This window comes from Ptychodera flava, chromosome 10, assembly GCF_041260155.1.
Source record: "Ptychodera flava strain L36383 chromosome 10, AS_Pfla_20210202, whole genome shotgun sequence".
In the NCBI taxonomy this organism is placed as follows: Eukaryota; Metazoa; Hemichordata; class Enteropneusta; family Ptychoderidae; genus Ptychodera; species Ptychodera flava.
Genome location: NC_091937.1, coordinates 1,249,344 through 1,269,141, shown reverse-complemented (window position 1 = coordinate 1,269,141; position 19,798 = coordinate 1,249,344). Strand labels below are relative to the sequence as shown.

Below are 19,798 nucleotides of genomic sequence, written 5' to 3'. Positions count from 1 at the left end.
ATAGACATGAGAAGGTAAAAATCACTAATTATGCAAGGTAGCGCTAATTAAGCATGCAACACCCAAAACAATAGACGTGCATATGTATGCCATAGTGTACTATCTTTGTACAAAGTTTGAAAGAAATTGGCTCAGACATGTCCGAGATATCTGCATGGATGGGCGGATGGGCGGATGGACAGATGGAGGGAACCCAAACCATAAGTCCCCCTGGACTTCGTCCTGGGGACTAATAAACTGCACACTGCTTCAAAATTTTTACAAAAATGTCTATTTTATTGAAATTGTCACAAGTTCAGGGACCTGATTTCATTTTGACAATAGATGTATGCCACCCTATAAAATAAAAACAATGATATTGATGAAAAATAAGACAATGTGGGCTTTGGTTGTACAAACCTGAATAATCTGCTGTAGCTTAAATTCATTGAAAAAATTCTGTAGAAATACCTGATATTTCAATTTTGATGTAATTTATGAAGCCAAATGTCTTAGCATTCAATTTTTGAATTTTGAAGTACAGGCATATTAATCTAAAGACATAAAATTTACAGATCTTTACATCCTTGACTATCTTCATTTGGTCTTAATGTCCAATTTAGGGCAATATTGAGAATAGTATAATCTCCATTTAACCAACTGATAAAATTATCCTGGTATGGCATCTGCCAAGATTTTCATATGAAGCCATAATGTGAGTTTTAAAATATATTCATATGTAAAGAATGTTGCAAGTATGAAATAGCATTCAACTCTTTTACATATTGAGGGTAGAAAAATACAAGTAGCACGTTATCTAATCCTGTCCCATCTCCATACTGTTCCATCATCACACACACAGATGAGTATATTTCCATCTCTGGTCATACTTGTCTGTCGGATAGCTGCTTGACACTTAGGGTGTGACAAGGTTGTACATCTGCAGAAGATTGACACAAGGATTCAGATATCAGCTAGCAAGCTACTCCAGATGTCAGTGATATTGATACGTGTTACTTTCCAAGAAATCCTTTTTCATTGATTCATTCATTTTCAACAATCACATATACATTAAAGTGAAATATTAGAACAATTCTACCACAGTGTATATTCACATTAGACTCATAATATTTACTTATCTACTGTCACTTAACAGTTTTTTCAGAGCTGGAATGTGGAAGGTTTTTTGATTACCAAATCTCCCCTTAGTTTAAAAGAGCACAAAAACATCATTTTAGCATTTAAGAAGAGCACTGATACTCTTAGCTCTTTAAGGTGATTTCTTTCTCAAAAGTTATGCCTTTATGAACATCCAAATTTTACAATTGTGTACTTCATCCAAATTGCAGGTCTGTTCACAGGCAACACTTTGAGTTGTGATGTAATTAAACTATCCCCAAAGATTGGCATACCATGAGATTTTGGCGAGTTCACAACATATCTGCAAGGCAAGAGCATATATGGACTGACCCGGTCAAAACCAAGTGGTATACCTATTGCTTTAGGTGGTTATATATGCCACTAGGCGAAAAAAACATAATGTGTTTGCTTTTCATCCTAGGTCTTTCACAAAAATGTGGTAATGTGGTTTTCTATTTTTCAACTCAGAAGATCCAACTACTGACATGGAAAAACCTTATTGGGAATATCTACATGCAATGGTAATTCTCACATTTTGCATGATGAAAGTGATAATTTTACTGTTTAAAACTGTACATTGTGTGCATAAGATCTTACAGACAATAAATGTCACATTTTCTAGTTATGCATAGCAAACTGTCATATTTTCCACACACATTGTCCATGTGAACGTGAAATAAAAAGCTGACACAGCTAGTAGATCAACACACACCGGGATAAGAAACAGAACCTTTTCAGTTTTTGGCCTTATATTGTAACAGTGTATTGAAAATCTGGCATGAAATCTTAAAAAAAGAATTTTTTGGAACTGAGAGCTATTGTGTTCCAACTGTGCCATTTGCCCCAGCACCTCACAAGTACTCATGATATACAAAACTCATCCTCTGGAGATACTTTGGCCTGATGACAACTTCATCAAGGAATTACGTCAACCAACTGAAAAACATCGAGTAAATACGGCTAGTTTTCAATCGGGTTCGAACCCACAACATATGGCATCAGTCGCCTAGCGGAGAGGCCACAGAGAGAACCGCTCGGCTAAATCTCCACTCCCAAAAAAGAGTGGTTCAATAGCCGGCTAAGTTGTTACATTTTTCTGACTGAGACCGCTCCACACGTTGTAGAGTTCGTGAAGCACTCACGCACACATGCTCACTATCACACATCGCACATACAAACTTTATCAAAGCAAAGCAACGAATACATCGCTTTAACTGGGCGAATGATAACCTCGGGGACAATTCTGTCCACCAGCAGAGCTACCAACCAAGGGTAGAAAATACGGCTGTTTTCAATCGGGTTTGAACCCACAACATACGGCATCAGTCGCCTAGCGGAGAGGCCACAGAGAGAACCCCTCGGCTAAATCTCCACTCCCAAAAAAGAGTGGTTCAATAGCCGGCTAAGTTGTTACATTTTTCTGACTGAGACCGCTCAACACGTTGTAGAGTTTGTGAAGCACTCACGCACACATGCTCACTTTCACACATCGCACATACAAACTATCACACTGATTGCTAACTCACCTTGCTTTGGAAGGATCATCACCATCAATGTCCCATACATATGTTTTACCGACTTGATTACCCAAGGCCAGTATCTACCAATGGAAAATATCAAATATGATGATGAAGAACTTATTCAGACCTTTGAAAAACTCTACAGCAAAGAAATAAGCATTATGTGCAATTGTCCATGCCAACTGAAGCTTTCAATAACATTTCACTATGTCAAGAACGATAAGGTAATGCAGCTTGTTTCTTTGTACAATCTTCATGAGATGTTGCATTGCATTATTTAAACCTTGGTGCAGGGTATAAAAGGCCTCCTAACTCATTGAAAACAACAATGGCACTTGTGTGACAACTGACAAAAGGAGGACGACCACTCTGTGAAAATGGGCCTAAATGAGTCTCACACAAAACTTACAGGCATATCATGAACATACCATATGGTTTCACAAACATCTACACCTGGTATTGGCAGTTTTACAAACGTTTTTAAATTACGAAGATTATGGGTGAAAAGTGCCTTTGGAGCAAAGGGAATGGCCCTTGGAAAAAAGTAATTCCATGATTCAAACAACTGTCAATCTATTCTGTGATGAACAAAGGTGTAAACTGCTCAAACACTCTCTTTTAGGGTCTATGGCATAGTGACATCATGAAAGCAAATATTTTTCCGATGTGAGCTAGCATGACGACCAGTAAATAGTATGATGTACATGTGTATTCTTATGAAAGGCGGGTACACTATATTTTATTTTCACAAAACTATAGGTTAAGTCTCTAGTTATAACAGAGTCCATAATGTGCTGTACTCTTCCTGGTCTTTCCAAACTGTTAGTAAATTTCAGACTTTAGTTAAAAAAATAGCGTCAATGACACTGTGCTCACATTTGGTTACATATGGCAAGCCAAAGTGATTGTATACCCCTTTTCCTGCCGAGCGCCCTTGTCCGTTATCCTGCCAAGTCAGTAGAAAACGGCCCCATAATATGTGCCTGCAAAAGATTGGCTCTCCTGCACGTTATCCTGCCAGGCATTTTGGCAGAAACCACTCATTTTCAGGGTAGTTTTAGCCGTACTTATACGTCTTAGACTTCGATAATTTCTACATGCCCGTAGACTGGGGAAGGTGCTCAAGGGTTACTGCAGAAAAAAATTGAGGTCACCGGCTTTGTTTGCCCCAGGAGGTGCGTCATTTTATTGCCGTTTCATGCTTATTTTTTCGGAAATAAGCTCCTTCAGAATTGCGCACGTCCGCTCGGCACAAACATCACCTTGCTCGTCTGTTAGTCAGAGACCACTCAGGGTCGTGCCAGGGGTGTGGCAGCAGCGGAAAACCTGTCCTGTTTCCCCAGGGTAGGGTTAATTGAATACGTACCTTCAACGACTTGGCAGTGTAGCACAAAAACTACGTTTTTGCCGTTGTACTAACTAATGGCTGAGCCATTGAGGCACAGCTTCCATGTAGTTTAGCCAGCTCGTTTGGGAGTTGGCTTAGGAGTGTTACCGTTCATTACCGACTTAATCGAGCAGTCCTCAGTCAGGTACGGGTTTGTACCGTCATGGCTTGGGCTGCAGCTAACCAGTGATAACCAGCACTACACCCAAGTCGTCAGTCTCATTTTGTGATGCACGGGTACAACGCAATATGCTTCCATTGTTCTAGCCATCGACGTCTCCCCATGCCTGGCGGCCATTGTACAGCTAGCTGGTTTGCATAACAAAAGCAGTCCCTGCTCAGTACAGGCGGTATCCCCGTACCATTGACCTCATGTCCCCTCTTGAATTCTCGCTACGCAAACAGCATACGTAGCAACCAAAGTCGTCAGCAACAGGATACGTTTGCCTGCAAACCAGAGCAAATACTTTGGACGATGGAATAAATAAAAATCCGAAGCCACGTCCATTGAATGGCACGGCCAAGGCGGTGAAGGACGTTGCCTGGCTTGAACTTGAAGAGCTGAAGCCCAGCTTAATACGTCGGACACCAGTTTATAATGGTATTTCCGAGTTGTTCATATCCGTTCCATCGGAGGAACAAGTCGAGCCGTCCTGTCAAAAATACGTTCTCATTTTCAGACATGCACAACTGAATAAGTGACTTTTGTCTCGCACCATCGGCACCATCTGCCAAGTCGTTCGCAAGAGGTAGCCTTTTAGATTAGCATTGCCGAGTTGGTCCAGTTCGGCAGCAATCTGTATAGTGCCAGGCAGCCAAGTACGTCCAACTCCGCCAGAAAACGTCACCATGCTATCCTGCCAAGTCCGCTAAAAAGCAGTAAAAAAAACCCAGCCCCCCTCAGGTGTGGGGGACTGGCGGACAGGTTTCTGCACCTTTCCCTGTCTATCGACTCCCTGCAAACCCATTTCGAGGAAAAAAGGCTTTCCTTGTCAGAAAACCTGTCCTCGGTGACCCCTAAACGCACAGGGGATAGCACAACGTAGTGGCGTCGACTTGATGGCCCGATTTCCACTGAGTTGGTAGGATAACGGCAACCAGTGCTTAGATTCTGGCTACACCGAATTTTGAGCGGATTTTCACTGACTTGGCAGGAAAAGGGATACATGTACACAATATTTAATAGCTTTTATAGACCTTGAGCTTCTGCTCAGTGCATTTGAAAAAATTTGATGCGCTGTCCATGGAAACTGTCGCAACCATTGATCACACACACTTAGGGACCGTCGATAATTAAAACACGCGCACAGTAAACGCAACTTCTGTGTTTTGGGGGAGGGAGTTTGGCTGTATTTCGATTACCGTTTGCAAAAATCGCACAACAAGTTTTCCTATCACAACATCTCACTACACATTTTTCTATATTGCAAAATATCCTGTCACATTGTTTGGCGTGTACCAGTCCAGTACGCCACTGGCGCTACACCAGCATTGACATACATGTGAATCAGTGCACGAGTAAAATAAGGTAACAGTCATTTTGGACACACTGTTTCATTTCATTCTATTGGCTGCGTCATTGTTGAGTTGGCACTGAACATAGATTGATTTTAGAGAGGGTATGCGGGCGGTCTGTAGCGTATGCATGATTTCATAGCCATGTAATCACCGATTATTGGACGTAGATACAGAATGGGGCTTAGTTGGATTTTCTTTTAGGGAAGGGGAGGGGGTTGAGGACAAACGCACTTAATTTTGTTTACTGTGCGCATGTTTTAATTATCCACGGCCCCTTACACAATACCATGCAACCAAGTATATCATAATTAGTGATACAATCTACCATACCAAAGTAAAGGTGTCCTCTTATAATATTGTATTGTATGGAATTAATGTAGACAATATTTGGTCTTTCTAACGTCTATGGTTGCACAATAGGAGACTATTAAAAAGTAACATATAATAATGGGCATTCTTTAGATTTTCCACTGGTAACGATGCTGCCACACCTACATGATAATGGTATATTCTAAACTGTCACCCAGCAGGGATTACCCTGGCTCAAGAACGGCATGAGATAAAATCGCACATGAAAAAAAACAGTGGGAGAATTTCAAAGTCTGTGGGAACCGGACCTAACTTTCCCTGATTTTCTGCATATTGGTTAATTTGCATAACAGTACACTCAGTGAGACAGTTTTCGGACGACCTCAGTTTTCAGACATTTAATGACATGCTGTTCGTTATACTCACTTCGCTCCATTTTGATAGCGTTTTACAAGTCATGCTACAGCATATTAAGTCAGGTGACGCTGCCGTCCCGTTTTGGATTTTTTTGGTAGAAGCTATTTCGGGCGCTACAAACTTGGTGAAGTTAGCCACATCGTACGATACGAGGTGTCGAACGCAACACACAGGGACAGCCCGTGTCCGATATCTAAGCGCTATACAGTATAGTTCAATATAGTTGCGTCGTCCATGGATTAAACGTAACTAATTATCACGAAATATTTCCATATAGTTTTCTAAACACATCGAAATTGAAAATCGGGGTTCGAAGTTTCAAAATATCAATATTTAGCCCCTTATCACATTCAAAATACGACGTCCGATTACTGCGATAGCAGTCCGATTACATGCACTCAACATGGGGGCAAAAATTTGGCAACTTTGACCCCCTAAATGCAGTCTTCTGTCGGTGTTAACATTTTGAGGATAAACACAATAAAGTTTCGAAAGGTATGAGAATAAGATTTCGTTGTGCTCGTCATTTATGAAACGGCTTTGGGCGAAATTCACTACCCTGTCCGAAAACTGTCACACTGAGTGTAGTTGTAATCGGAGGCGATCGAATCCATACTTTCTAGTGCGGGAGTAACAGAAGTACAGTAGTCCAGAATAGTGCATTTTCGTTTTTTCTTCGCACTACCACTCGTTCTGGACACGAATATTCCTTCGAAAGCGCCATTTTGAGCGACGACAACACACTGTACATCAGCAATGAACACTTGCTGTATCGACTCCAATGATTTATCAATGAACGCAAAACTTCCTGTTGGCAACCAATCACAAACGCTGTTGAAACGGGTAACTCTGCAACAGCTTTTTTCTAGCGTAATTATAGCGCTCTCTACGGCGACACAACGAGTGGTTCTGTACTGAAAACCTGCCAAATATTACCGATGAATTTAGATCGCGTAAAGGTATCACGTACGCGCCATTTGAATTATCGGCGCGACTTTTTTGCCCAATTGATTTTTCTGAATGCGATTTTTCTGATTTTTGAGCGTAAATATCGCGTTATCGCGCCCCAAAGTGATCCCTGCCCAGTTAAACAAGTACTGCAGTATCATAGACAAAAGCGGAAACTTCCAAGCAAAAACCTATATATACCAAGGAGCCTGTGGCATCACATACGTACAACTGTTTTAAAGCAATTCTAACCAAATTTACAGCACCAGTCACCGAAGGCGGACAGTTGCGTTTACATTTGTGTACTTTTTTATATGGTTTTGTAGATAACATTGCATATAAAAAGAACCGACTCATTTGAATGCTTGGATAGAACACATACAACAGAGGTGCCGAGATACTTCTCATCTTGATGATATCTGAAAAGATTGCTGCTGGATAATATGTCAACTCTCCGGTAGACGAAACATGATACAATGAATGCACACAGCAGGGAGTGGAATGAATGAAGAAGCCACTACGACATTCGTGTCAGACAGAAATATCTTTCGAATACTGGTTTTTATTCTGTCATATGCAAGTGTTAAAAAAAGATTTTTAATGAAAACACCAAGCTATGGATACCACGCGAGATATTATTTTTCATGTCATGATTAGAATAACAGTATAAACTTTACAGAAAAGTAATAATCTTGCTTCTTAGCCTGCTGTGTGTGTGCAGGAAGCTTGGACTAAATAACTCAATCTTCAGTCTCCAAAATCAACTCAACAAGTCTAAGCACTCAAATTCATGGTCGACTTTCCTACTCTGATCATAATCTTTCTTTCCCTTTCATAGCTTTACTTGCGCTTTACTTGCGCTTAGAACCTGCGTTAGGGGTGGTTTCTCCCCCATATTGGTGGAGCTGCCTAAGTAAAACAGGAAAGTTTGCCGTTTTGCTTATAGTTTCACCGTCACTACGATCCTTCAGTGTTGACGATGACATGGCTGTCACTGCACAGAGTAATCTGTAGGCACACATTGCGCGTAGTCCAACCCAAAATTTAGCAACATTTTAGTCAAATAGTCATGGTAAATATATGAGTACTTTTGGTTTGTGAGCTATTTTGTTACAATTTTATTCATTACTGTATGTGTTACAAATACGATCTCCATAAGGTCAGGGATGCACAGATATAAAGCATTACGTCTCAAGTTGAATGCAGGACAGCACGCGGGCAGAGAAAGTGATGACGTCATAGTGCAATTTTCGATTCGCAAGTTTGGCTAATTTTTGCCGAAATCTTCTTGCCAAACGCTAATTTTTTCTTGCATTTGCGATTTTGCAAGCGGGCAGCAGAAACACTGAAATGAATCGGTTCTTCTTATGTGAAATGTTATCTCCAAAACTTGTGAGGGATGTACAAAAAGTAAACGTAATGTATAATAATTGCAATCATACTCATCTGTACTCCATAACACTGGGTCAAAATTTGTAATACACTAGTTATAAACATAGACACAAAATAGCACATAACAGACAGTAAAGCACCGGTACACACAACAAGTCAAATTCAAGAAAGAAAGATATGTGGACCTCTGGCCAAAAGGCCAAGAAGTGATGTCAGGTGTTTTGAAAATAGTAAGCGCATCCTGCCCTACATGTGGCACCCACCATATATCAATCTGTAAGTCAGATAGGTAGTGGTCACTAACTAAGGTCCAATGTCACTGATGCCATCAGTGATCATTCGTCGAAGAAAGATGCTATATTTATCTACCAGCTTGTGATACCTGTCGAAAAGCGTTTGAATGTAGAGACATGTCTTTCTCTGGTGTAACCTTGATTTAACAGTTTGTAAGAGAGATGGCCCTGTCTCTCTACAAAATCACCATATGAACTGCAAGCTCTTGCATATCGAATAAGCTGGGAAATGTATACCCCATAAGCTCATGAGAGTGGAATGTTACTACTGTAATGAGGTGTGGGAAATTGATTATTTTACTAAAGTTGAAATCATCTCTCTCTTGTCATATGGCCTAGTAGAAAGGTGACCATTACAGTCAAATTCAAGGAAAATATCCAGATATGGAGCAGAAGAGGCCATTTCTCTAGTTTCTTAAATCTCCGATTCTGGAGGATAAATCATAGTGAGATAGTCACTGAATTTGGAGTTATTCATTGAAATAACAATGTCTATGTATCTAAATGTTAAGTTGAAAGTTCTAGCTACAGAGACCTTTTGCTGTTTGATTCAGTTCTAGATAAATTCTGCCTCATATGAGTGCAGAAACAAGTCAGCAAGCAAGTAATGTATACCCAACTGTCCACCTTCGGTGACTGTTGCTGTAAAAGCATCAAACCAGGAATTTGTACAGCAGCCATTACTTGACTTACACAGACAAACAATTCCATAAATTTACAATATGACAATAGAAAGAAAGAGAAACCTTTCACACCAAATTTCCAAGCATTGTTTTTTCATACAAAATTGTCATATTTACATCTACAGAATGATGTAAGAGTTTGTGATTAGTAACCTGATCTTGTTGGATTAAGCAGCAAAGTATACCTACTATACAGATGTTGAAAGATTATGGGTGGGTGCATGCATATATTTGACTCCGGTTTTAGACACGATAGAAGAAACCATTGTGAGAATGAATAAATGGTCATGACCATTTATTCATTCTCTAGATGGTTTCATTCATGTAATTTATCGTGTCTAAAACCACGATCGAATATATGCATGGTCACCCATTCATTATCTTTCAACGTGTCAAATAATGTTAGTTGTATCTTGTATCAAACAAAATTCATGAAAAATGGTTGACTTAGTCCCTTTAATGCATGATTATCATCAGCACTTTCATGATTTAAAAGCTAGATTTCAGCAACTTGCCACAATGCATGAACTATGACCTACCTTTTGCCAGTAGTCCATTGTGAATCTCATGTACCAGATATCGCACTGTGTGTATTCAAACTTATGTAGAACTGTTACATTAGTCTCTGATGGGGAAATTTCATCCAGGGAATCTCCAATGGATCCAGGTTTCCAGCAAACAATACAATTTTCACATGACTGTTGTTAACACAAATTTCAAACAGATTTTACTTTACAACACAAACTGTAGTATCAATTTTATAAATATCATCTCGTAAGTGGTGGAAGTCCAAAGAGTCTTCTCAATGCTACGTCAACGATAAACTGGTATTTCATGAAGATAGTTTGTTGGCCACCTAGTACCTACAGGCTGGCCAAGCTATAACAAGTGGCAGCAGGACATGGCATTGCAGACAACATTTATATCAGAACGCTAAACTGAGAAATTGACCCCTGAACAACCCAATATCAAGTAGTAACACGAGCAAAGTATGAGAGAAATCACATGTAGCATAATTAAGTGTAACTCAGACATAATGGTATAAACAACATCATTTGTTGAACTGAAAAAATTCACAAGATCATATTCTTCAATATCAATCATGTGATCTTGACGTGATCCATGACATTGTCATTACCAATCGATGGGTAAAGCAATTAACGTTGTCATCTGCACAGTGCTGTGCACATGGTTCACGCATGTTGCCAGTCAGCTGGAAATATGCACATGATTGGATATAACATAACATCATTTGATAGAAATGAATCATCCTCTCTTGAGAACAAGTGATATATTCTATGTTACTGTACTGTCAGCCACAACTTATACTAAAGTGTGCATATATTGGAAAGGAATAATTTAAAGACAATTACCTTTGAGAGAACAAAATTTCCAAGCCATCTGACACAGTCTACATAGTTCCGATGAATATCTCTAGTTGAGAAATCTGGATAGTGAACATGGTGTGAGAGGAAAGGCCTTCAAAGAAATAAAGACACCGACAGAAATGTCAGTAACATTGTAACGCTACTACTAGTACTAGCAATCTGCATCATCAAGAGTGGTATGTATCTACTTCTCTTTCAACCAAACAATGTACTGTGACAATCAAATGACATGCCAGTACAATGCAAGAGGAAGGTTACTTACTTGTCAGTCTTAGAATGGCTGTACTCATAGGATCTCTGGATTGCATCTTTTATAGAATCAGTAGCAAAGTTCCACATTTTCAGTGAATGATCCATACCACAGGACATGATTCGTTTCCCATCTAAATCAAAGTCCTACATAGGTGTAGAAATTAAAATTTCATTACCAAGAGCTGTTTTTAAGTTTTGAGAAGCAGGTGTGAACTCAAAAGTGATAGTTGCTTTCAAATAAATTTGTCACTGTCATAATAGTAACTCTGCAGGTATCTTGATAATTGATATTGGAACACATTGTTCAAAGTTGCATAGCGTGTGGCAGGAAACTACTAGATTCTGAGACCTATAGAGCAAGCAAAAATACAATGTACAAATAGCTGTGGAAAATACCTGAACATAAAATGAGATGGATTTTCATCTTTTTCATATGATACAGTTTTAGAAGACGTTCCTCAGCAATTTTTGGCTTGCTGTACGGTCAAAAGTACCTAACTAAACACTTCAACACTGAAGGACATCATGTTGGTGGTAACTTACTGCACTTAACACTTCATCTCTATGGCCATCTATACCACCAAGGATAAGCACACAAGTGTCTGTTTTGATGTTCCAAAGTCTGAGAGCATGGTCTGTGATGAGAAATTACAGGTATTGTCTTTCTACTAATTAAATCAGACAGTCACCTCAAACAAGTTGGAAAACAAGTCATTGTTGATGACACAGTCCCCACTACTTGTTTAATGGGTACTTTGATTACAAGGATAGAGGATAGAGTTCATTAATTGGGTGGTTCATCAAATAGATGGTTCATTAATTGGGTGATGAGTTCTGTGGTGGTGAAAACGTAAAATGAATGTGGGCTGCCACCCTAATTACAAAAGGTCAATAAATCAGTCAACTAGTAACAAGTCATCGTTGATGACACAGTCCCCACTTGTTAATGGGTGCTTTGATTACAGGTCCTCAGAGAGGATAGAGTCCTCTTCATTAGGTCTGTGATAAAAATACTTTTGAATAAATTCGCTTGATACATGTCTGAGTTGTAGTTCAGGACATGAAAATATCGTAATAAAATGGTCACATGGTGGCCATATTGGATCGAATCACAAAACAAATCAATGTGCATATGTATGACATAGGTCAATGTCCTTGTACCAACTTTGATTAAAATCGGTTGAAATATGCCGGAGTTATGGCTTTGTACATGAAAAAATCATAACAAAATGGCCGCACAGCAGCCATATTGGATCGTATCACAAAACAAATTTACATGCATATGTATGACATTGGTCAATCTCCTTGTACCAACTTTGAATAAATTTGCTTGATACCTGTCTGAGTTATGGTTCTGGACATGAAAAAACGTAATAAAATGGCCACACGGCGGCCATATTGGATTGTATCACAAAACAAGTCAATGTGCATGTGTATGACATAGGTCGATGTCCTTGTACCAAGTTTGAATAAAATTGGTTGAGATATGCCTGAGTTATGGCTCTGTACATGAAAAAATCGTAACAAAATGGCCGCATGGCGGCCATATTGGATCGTATCACAAAACAAACATGTGCATAGCTATGACATTGGTCAATGACCTTGTATAAACTTTGAATAAAATCTGTAAAAACATGCCTGAGTAATGGCTCTGTACATGAAAAAATTGTAATAAAATGGCCGCCTGGCAGCCATATTGGATCTTATCACAAAACAAATTGACGTGCATATGTATGACATAAGTCAATGTCCTTGTACCAATTTTGAATAAAATCGGTTGAGATATGCCTGAGTAATGGCTCTGTACATGAAAAAATCGTAATAAAATGGTCACCTGGCAGCCATATTGGATTTTATAACAAAACAAATTGACGTGCATATGTATGACATAAGTCAATGTCCATGTACCAATTTTGAATAAAATCGGTTGAGATATGCCTGAGTTATGGCTCTGTACATGAAAAAATCGTAACAAAATGGCCGCACGGCGGCCATATTGGATCGTATCACAAAAAGAATTGACGTGCATATCTATGACATTAGTCAATGTCCTTGTACCAGCTTTGAATAAAATCAGTTGAAACATGCCTGAATTATGGCTCTGTACATGAAAAAATCGTAATAAAATGGCCGCCTGGCAGCCATATTGGATCGTATCACAAAACAAATTGACGTGCATCTGTATGACATATGAAGTAATCCTTGTACCAAGTTTGAATGAAATCGCTTCAGGCATCTCTGAGATATCTGCGTGAACGGACGGACGGACGCACGTACGCACGCACGCACGGACATGACCAAACCTATAAGTCCCCCCGGACGGTGTCCGTGGGGACTAATAAATCAACTGGATGTTGCCAAACATTTTTGCATTCTATCATGATACTGAAAGATTATCATGTATACCACATTTCATACACAATACCACAAAGTGTCAACAGGGCTCGAAATTAGCGGTGGTCTTGCGTCAAATGACCACCATTTTTCCACGCTTGACCTCCAAATTCTGTAACTGGTGGTCATTTTGACCACCATGGAAAAAATTTAGTATTTCAGCGGTTGCCGGTTTGTCTGATGGCGAGGGTACCGTTTCATCAATGCAACATTGCAATCGGCCTTGAAGAAATTTATACACAACGTTTTGTTCCTTTTTGTGGCGCAGGGCCTTCACAGGTGCTAATAAACAAAATTTCATTTTGCAACATTTATGCATATATTTCTCACAACGGAAAAAAAAACAATTTCAAAATCCTTCTACTTATCATTACAAAACAGACAACGCAGCGATCACTTTGGAACTCTGGCAAGTATAAAATACGATTGCAAGATAGACAACATGAACGAATTGTGCCACCTATTTGCATGTTATTTGGTTCCAATAAAGCACGAGTCAGTAGATGAGAAGTTGTTGGCAAAATCATTATCGGTTTTTTTTTTCCAACATAGGTATTATTTTTTTTTATCCACTATACAGACATGTACATTTTGGGTACAGCCATGTTCAAAGATTCCCACCATAACATTGACCTCTCGTTTCGTGAATACAAAAAGCCTGATAATATGTTCAAAAAAAAATATTGACTACCAGTTTCCTTAAAATGACCACCAAATTTAAAATGTGGTGGTCAAAATGACTACCAGGATAAAATGTTAATTTCGAGCCCTGGTCAATGAATTGTATTACAGTATTGTAAGATCAATATCTGTACAAAATTTCATCAAAGTTGATGAGATGTTTCTGGACATATCAATCTAAGTTCAGTTAATTAACATGACACCACACGGCGTCTTTGTTCAATATTACAGCAATCTGAGCTACACATCTGTACCAAGTTTCACGAAATTTGATGAACTGTTTCCCGACATATCAGCCTAATTACAAAAATTCATTCAATATGCAAAACAGCAGTTAACTGACATGATACTACTACACCTATACCAAGTTTCACCAAATTTGATGCAGTATTTCTGGACACAGCCTATATGCAAATTAGCCATTTATTGAACAGCACTGATAAATGTCTTCATTCAAATGTTAAATTCGAGCCCTGGTCAATGAATTGTATTACAGTATTGTAAGATCAATATCTGTACAAAATTTCATCAAAGTTGATGAGATGTTTCTGGACATATCAATCTAAGTTCAGTTAATAACATGACACCACACGGCGTCTTTGTTCAATATTACAGCAATGTGAGCTCAACATCTGTACCAAGTTTCATGAAATTTGATGAACTGTTTCTCGACATATCAGCCTAATTATAAAAATTCATTAAATATGCAAATCAGCAGTTAATTGACATGATACTTCTACATGTCTATGCACACTATTAAATCACCAAATGGACAACATCTATGCCATATTTCATCAAACTTGATAGTGTTTCTAGACATATCATAGTAATTATGAAAGTTCATCAAATATGCAAATTAGCAATTAATTGAAATTTAGTGCAGATGCTCTACAAATAGAACTCTTTTTAAAAAAGTTATTGTCAATGACACAGTTCCTGCTTTTTTAATAAAATGGCCGCCACACTATTATTTTGGATCGGATCACAAAACAAATCAATGTGCATATGTGTGACATAAGGAGTAATCTTTGTATAAAGTTTGAATGAAATCGCTCAAGGCATCTCTGAGATATCTGCATGAATGGACGGACGGACGGACAGAAACACGGACATGACGAAACCTACAAGTCCCCCCGGACAGTGTCCATGGGGACTAACAACTTCTGATACACGTGACATTCATGGTGTTATATAAAGTCAGAAATCCATCCAGGGTGAACCTCTACACCAAATAAGATGGTAGGTGCAGTGTTTTTCTTGTCTTTGGTATGGACAGATATACAGACACACCGTTGCCAACCGTATAATTCTTTTTGGTATAAAAACACATAACAAATGTGAGCTAACAAGAAAATGGTCCTAAATCGCTTTATTCTTCTTTATGATACAGATGTAAAAGTATAAAACACCAGTGTTGGAATCGGTATCATAATGTGCCTTAGATTTTACTTACCTTTACTAACTGATAGGAGTAGATTCTGATCATGGGGATGAAACTTGAGCTCATTAACAGCATTACCATGACCTATGTAGTGCTGAATAAAAGAGTAAACTTGATTTAAATAAGGACAACATAAATGCCTTCCTTTTTCCAAGCACTGAAAGAAGTCGAGAAATACTGCCATTAAATAGCAGTGCACTTCCAGTTGAATAATATGTAAAAATACTCACAAATATTTTGGAGAAATTACATCATTTTTCACTTGTTAATACGCTCAGAAAGCTCTCCAATGAGAAGATTCTTACCATGATAGTAGCAGTGCAATTAAATAGTCTATGAGGTTTTTTCTCATTGGCATGTGAAACCTTCCAAGAACTTTGTTCAAACAAACTTGTAGATTACTGACATCTTTAGCAAATAATGAAACCAAAGAGCGAGTACTTAATTTAGTGTAGTATTTTGTCTATTTTGACTCTTTTTCATGTTTTAATTTGCCCACTGGTAAATTTGATTTGAATAATCTCAAACTTGCATCAAAGAGAAATGGCGGGTAGTTCATTAATTTGCAATTTATGACCATTTTTCATATTTATTTGCTCAAATGAGTATCAGTCATCTGTCCAACTTTAGTTGAACAAACACGTATCTAAATGCAAATGAGAACATCTCTCTCAAGTTTACCGTCATAGAAATGAAAATTTTTGGCTGCAGTATTTTTGATCATCTTTTAAAAAATTTTGCTAATTTGTATAATAGTAATGTTATCAACACTGTTTGCACAAACTTAAAATTGCAATACATTAGAAGTATAGTTTTGAAATTCAAATGCCCAAGGGCCAGTAGTTTTTAAGTTTGTAATTTTTGGCCATTTTTCATATATTACTCATTTGGATATCAGTCATTCTAAACTTGCATTTCATACTGGAAGCAATTAAAATAACAGAAAAAAGATTTTTTAGCTGGTGATTTTTTACAATATTTTTGGTATAATTTTTGTTGAGTTGCACAAAATTTCAAAGTCCAAAGAGCAAGGGCTTTTTAAGTTTAAGATTTTTGTCCAATGTTTAAATTTATTTTGCTCATTTAAATGAATTATCATGCGATCAACTTGGCTTTATGAAACTGACATCTGCAACTCAGTAGGATTAAATTTGCAATATTTCAAAGGTCTTGGTTGGGTAGGTTTTACATTTAAATTTTTGTTCATTTCTGCATTTATTTAGCTAATTTGCATATTTTTGAGCAATGACATTAAAATCTTACAAATTCTGTCCTTGACCAAAATACAAACCGAATTTCCAGCTGATAAGTGCCACCCTTTCTGAGAAAACTCAGTAGATGGACAGAACAACATACAGACATACTACCCCTATACAGTGTAGCTACAGTAGCTTCTCTCGCCAACTGGAAGGTAATATTACCATATATTATTCAATTCTCATATTTTTGAGGGGTCTATTTCAAAATATAGAGTCTAGAATTTCAGAATATTTCTTCCATTTAACGAGTCATCGTTGATGACACAGTCCCCACTTGTTAATGGGTACTTTGATTACAGGTCCTCAGAGAGGATAGAGACCTCTTCATTAGGTCTGTGATAAAAATACTTTTGAATAAATTTGCTTGATACATGTCTGAGTTATGGTTCAGGACATGAAAAAATCGTAATAAAATGGCCTCATGGCGGCCAGATTGGATAGTATCACAAAACAAATCAATGTGTATATGTATGACATAGGTCAATGTCCTTGTACCAACTTTGAAAAATAGCGTCAATGACACTGTAGCTCCCATCCTGGACTATTTAGTGTTTGTTCTCTGGTCAGATATTTGAACATGTGTGAAAAGGATAAAGTGCATGAAGTGAAAATACTTAAATGTAATGTACTGGAGACAGTGAAATATGTTTAATGTATTTATTCAGAATATAAAATGGAAAAAATACAGAATTAGATATATCGAATACTGTGATACAACCATTAACTCAACAAGTCATTTACAATGACATAGTCCCCACTTGTAATAGGAGTATTAGTCTTGATGGGCAGGAAAATGTGGTCATTAAGAAGATCACTGGAGTGTATATGTTCAGATCTATGGGCACATAGGTCTATGTCGTTGTTCCCAATTTGAAACACATGAGGCATGTCTAAGTTATGGTTCTAAATCGGGAAAATAGATCAGACCTCTAGCAGTATTGGCCAGCCAAGAAATACATATGCGCATTATAAATGAGGTACAAGATGAGACATCTTAAGGTCTAATATCCTATCAAAATTGGAGGGTATAGAACTTGTGGTTACTGAGATATGCATATATATGTATAATCAAGGTCAAAGGCATCGAGGTCACATGACATTTTGAAGAAAAAAATTATATGGCTAATTAATCCCTATATGCCAAAAAATCAGATCTCTAGCTCTATTCGCTTGCCCAGAATTAGATGTGTACATAATTAATGAGGTAAAGCGTGTGTTGTCATAAGGTCTCCCATCCTACTAAATACAAAGGACATAGCACTTGTGGTTACTTATTTATTGACATAAACATATATTTTAGGTAAAAGGTCATCGAGGTCACATGACATTTAATCAAAAAATTTCTCTCCTATAGTTATCCCTATATACCAAAAATCAGACATCCAGCTCTATTGGCTTGCTCAGAATGAGATATGTGCATAATTATTGAGGTACAGTATGTGGTGTCATAAGGTGTCCAATCATACCAAATATGAAGGGTGTAACACTTGTGGTTACTGAGTTATGGACAAGTATGTATATTTGAGGTCAAAGGTCACCGAGGTCACATGACATTTGGTCAAAAAAATTGTATTGCTAAGTTATCCCTATATACCAAAAATCAGACCTCTAGCTCTATTGGCTCGCTCAAAATTAGATATGTGCATAATTAATGAGGTACAATATGTGGCGTCATAAGGTGTCCCATCATACCATACATGAAGGCTGTAGCACTTGTGGTTACTGAGTTATGGACAAATATGTATATTTGAGGTCAAAGGTCACCAAGGTCACGTGACATTTTGTCAAAAAAATTGTATTGCTAAGTTATCCCTGTATACCAAAAATCTGACCTCTAGCTCTATTGGCTCGCTCAAATTAGATATGCGCATAATTAAAGAGGTACAATATGTGGAGTCATAAGTGTCCCATCATACCATATATGAAGGGTGTAGCACTTGTGGTGACTGAGTTAAAGACAAATATGTATATTTGGGGTCAAAGGTCACCGAGGTCACGTTACATTTTGTCAAAAAAATGTATTGCTGAGTTTTCCCCATATACCAAAAATCAGACCTCTAGCTTTATTGGCTCGCTCAAAATTAGATATGTGCATAATAAATGAGGTACAATATGTGGCGTCATAAGGTGTCCCATCATACCATACATGAAGGCTGTAGCACTTGTGGTTACCGAGTTATAGACAAATGTGTATATTTGAGGTCAAAGGTCACCGAGGTCACGTGACATTTTGTCAAAAAAAATTGCATTGCTAAGTTATCCCTATATACCAAAAATCAGACCTCTAGCTCTATTGGCTCGCTCAAAATTAGATATGCGCATAATTAATGAGTTGCAATATGTGGCATCATAAGGTGTCCCATGATACCATACATGAAGGCTGTAGCACTTGTGGTTACTGAGTTATGGACAAATATGTATATTTGAGGTCAAAGGTCACTGAGGTCACGTGACATTTTGTCAAAAAAATTGTTTTGCTAAGTTATCCCTATATACCAAAAATCAGACCTCTAGCTCTATTGGCTCGCTCAAAATTAGATATGTGCATAATTAATGAGGTACAATATGTGGCGTCATAAGGTGTCCCATCATACCATATATGAAGGGTGTAGCACTTGTGGTTACTGAGTTATGGACAAATATGTATATTTGAGGTCAAAGGTCATCAAGGTCACATGACATTTTGTCAAAATATCCGAGATATCTGCGTGAACGGATGGACTCACGGATGGACGAACAGACGGACATGACCCGATCTATAAGCCCACTGGACTTCATCCGTGGGGACTAAAAATTG

General features: G+C 38.0%; 1 protein-coding gene across 1 annotated transcript in view; it reads right to left on the bottom strand.

Annotated features, from left to right (window-relative positions):
- Positions 1–255: 255 nt before the first annotated feature.
- The window catches only part of LOC139141708 (polycomb protein EED-like), a 35,382-nt gene continuing 15,839 nt past the window's right edge, over positions 256–19,798 (bottom strand). The window contains exons 4-10 of the mRNA XM_070711316.1: positions 15,755–15,836; positions 11,770–11,861; positions 11,237–11,370; positions 10,960–11,065; positions 10,126–10,284; positions 2,646–2,719; positions 256–919 (exon numbers count right to left, since the gene is read on the bottom strand). Of these exons, the coding sequence (XP_070567417.1) occupies positions 793–919; positions 2,646–2,719; positions 10,126–10,284; positions 10,960–11,065; positions 11,237–11,370; positions 11,770–11,861; positions 15,755–15,836 (774 nt within the window). The 3' untranslated portion in view covers positions 256–792. The remainder of the gene's footprint in view (positions 920–2,645; positions 2,720–10,125; positions 10,285–10,959; positions 11,066–11,236; positions 11,371–11,769; positions 11,862–15,754; positions 15,837–19,798) is intronic.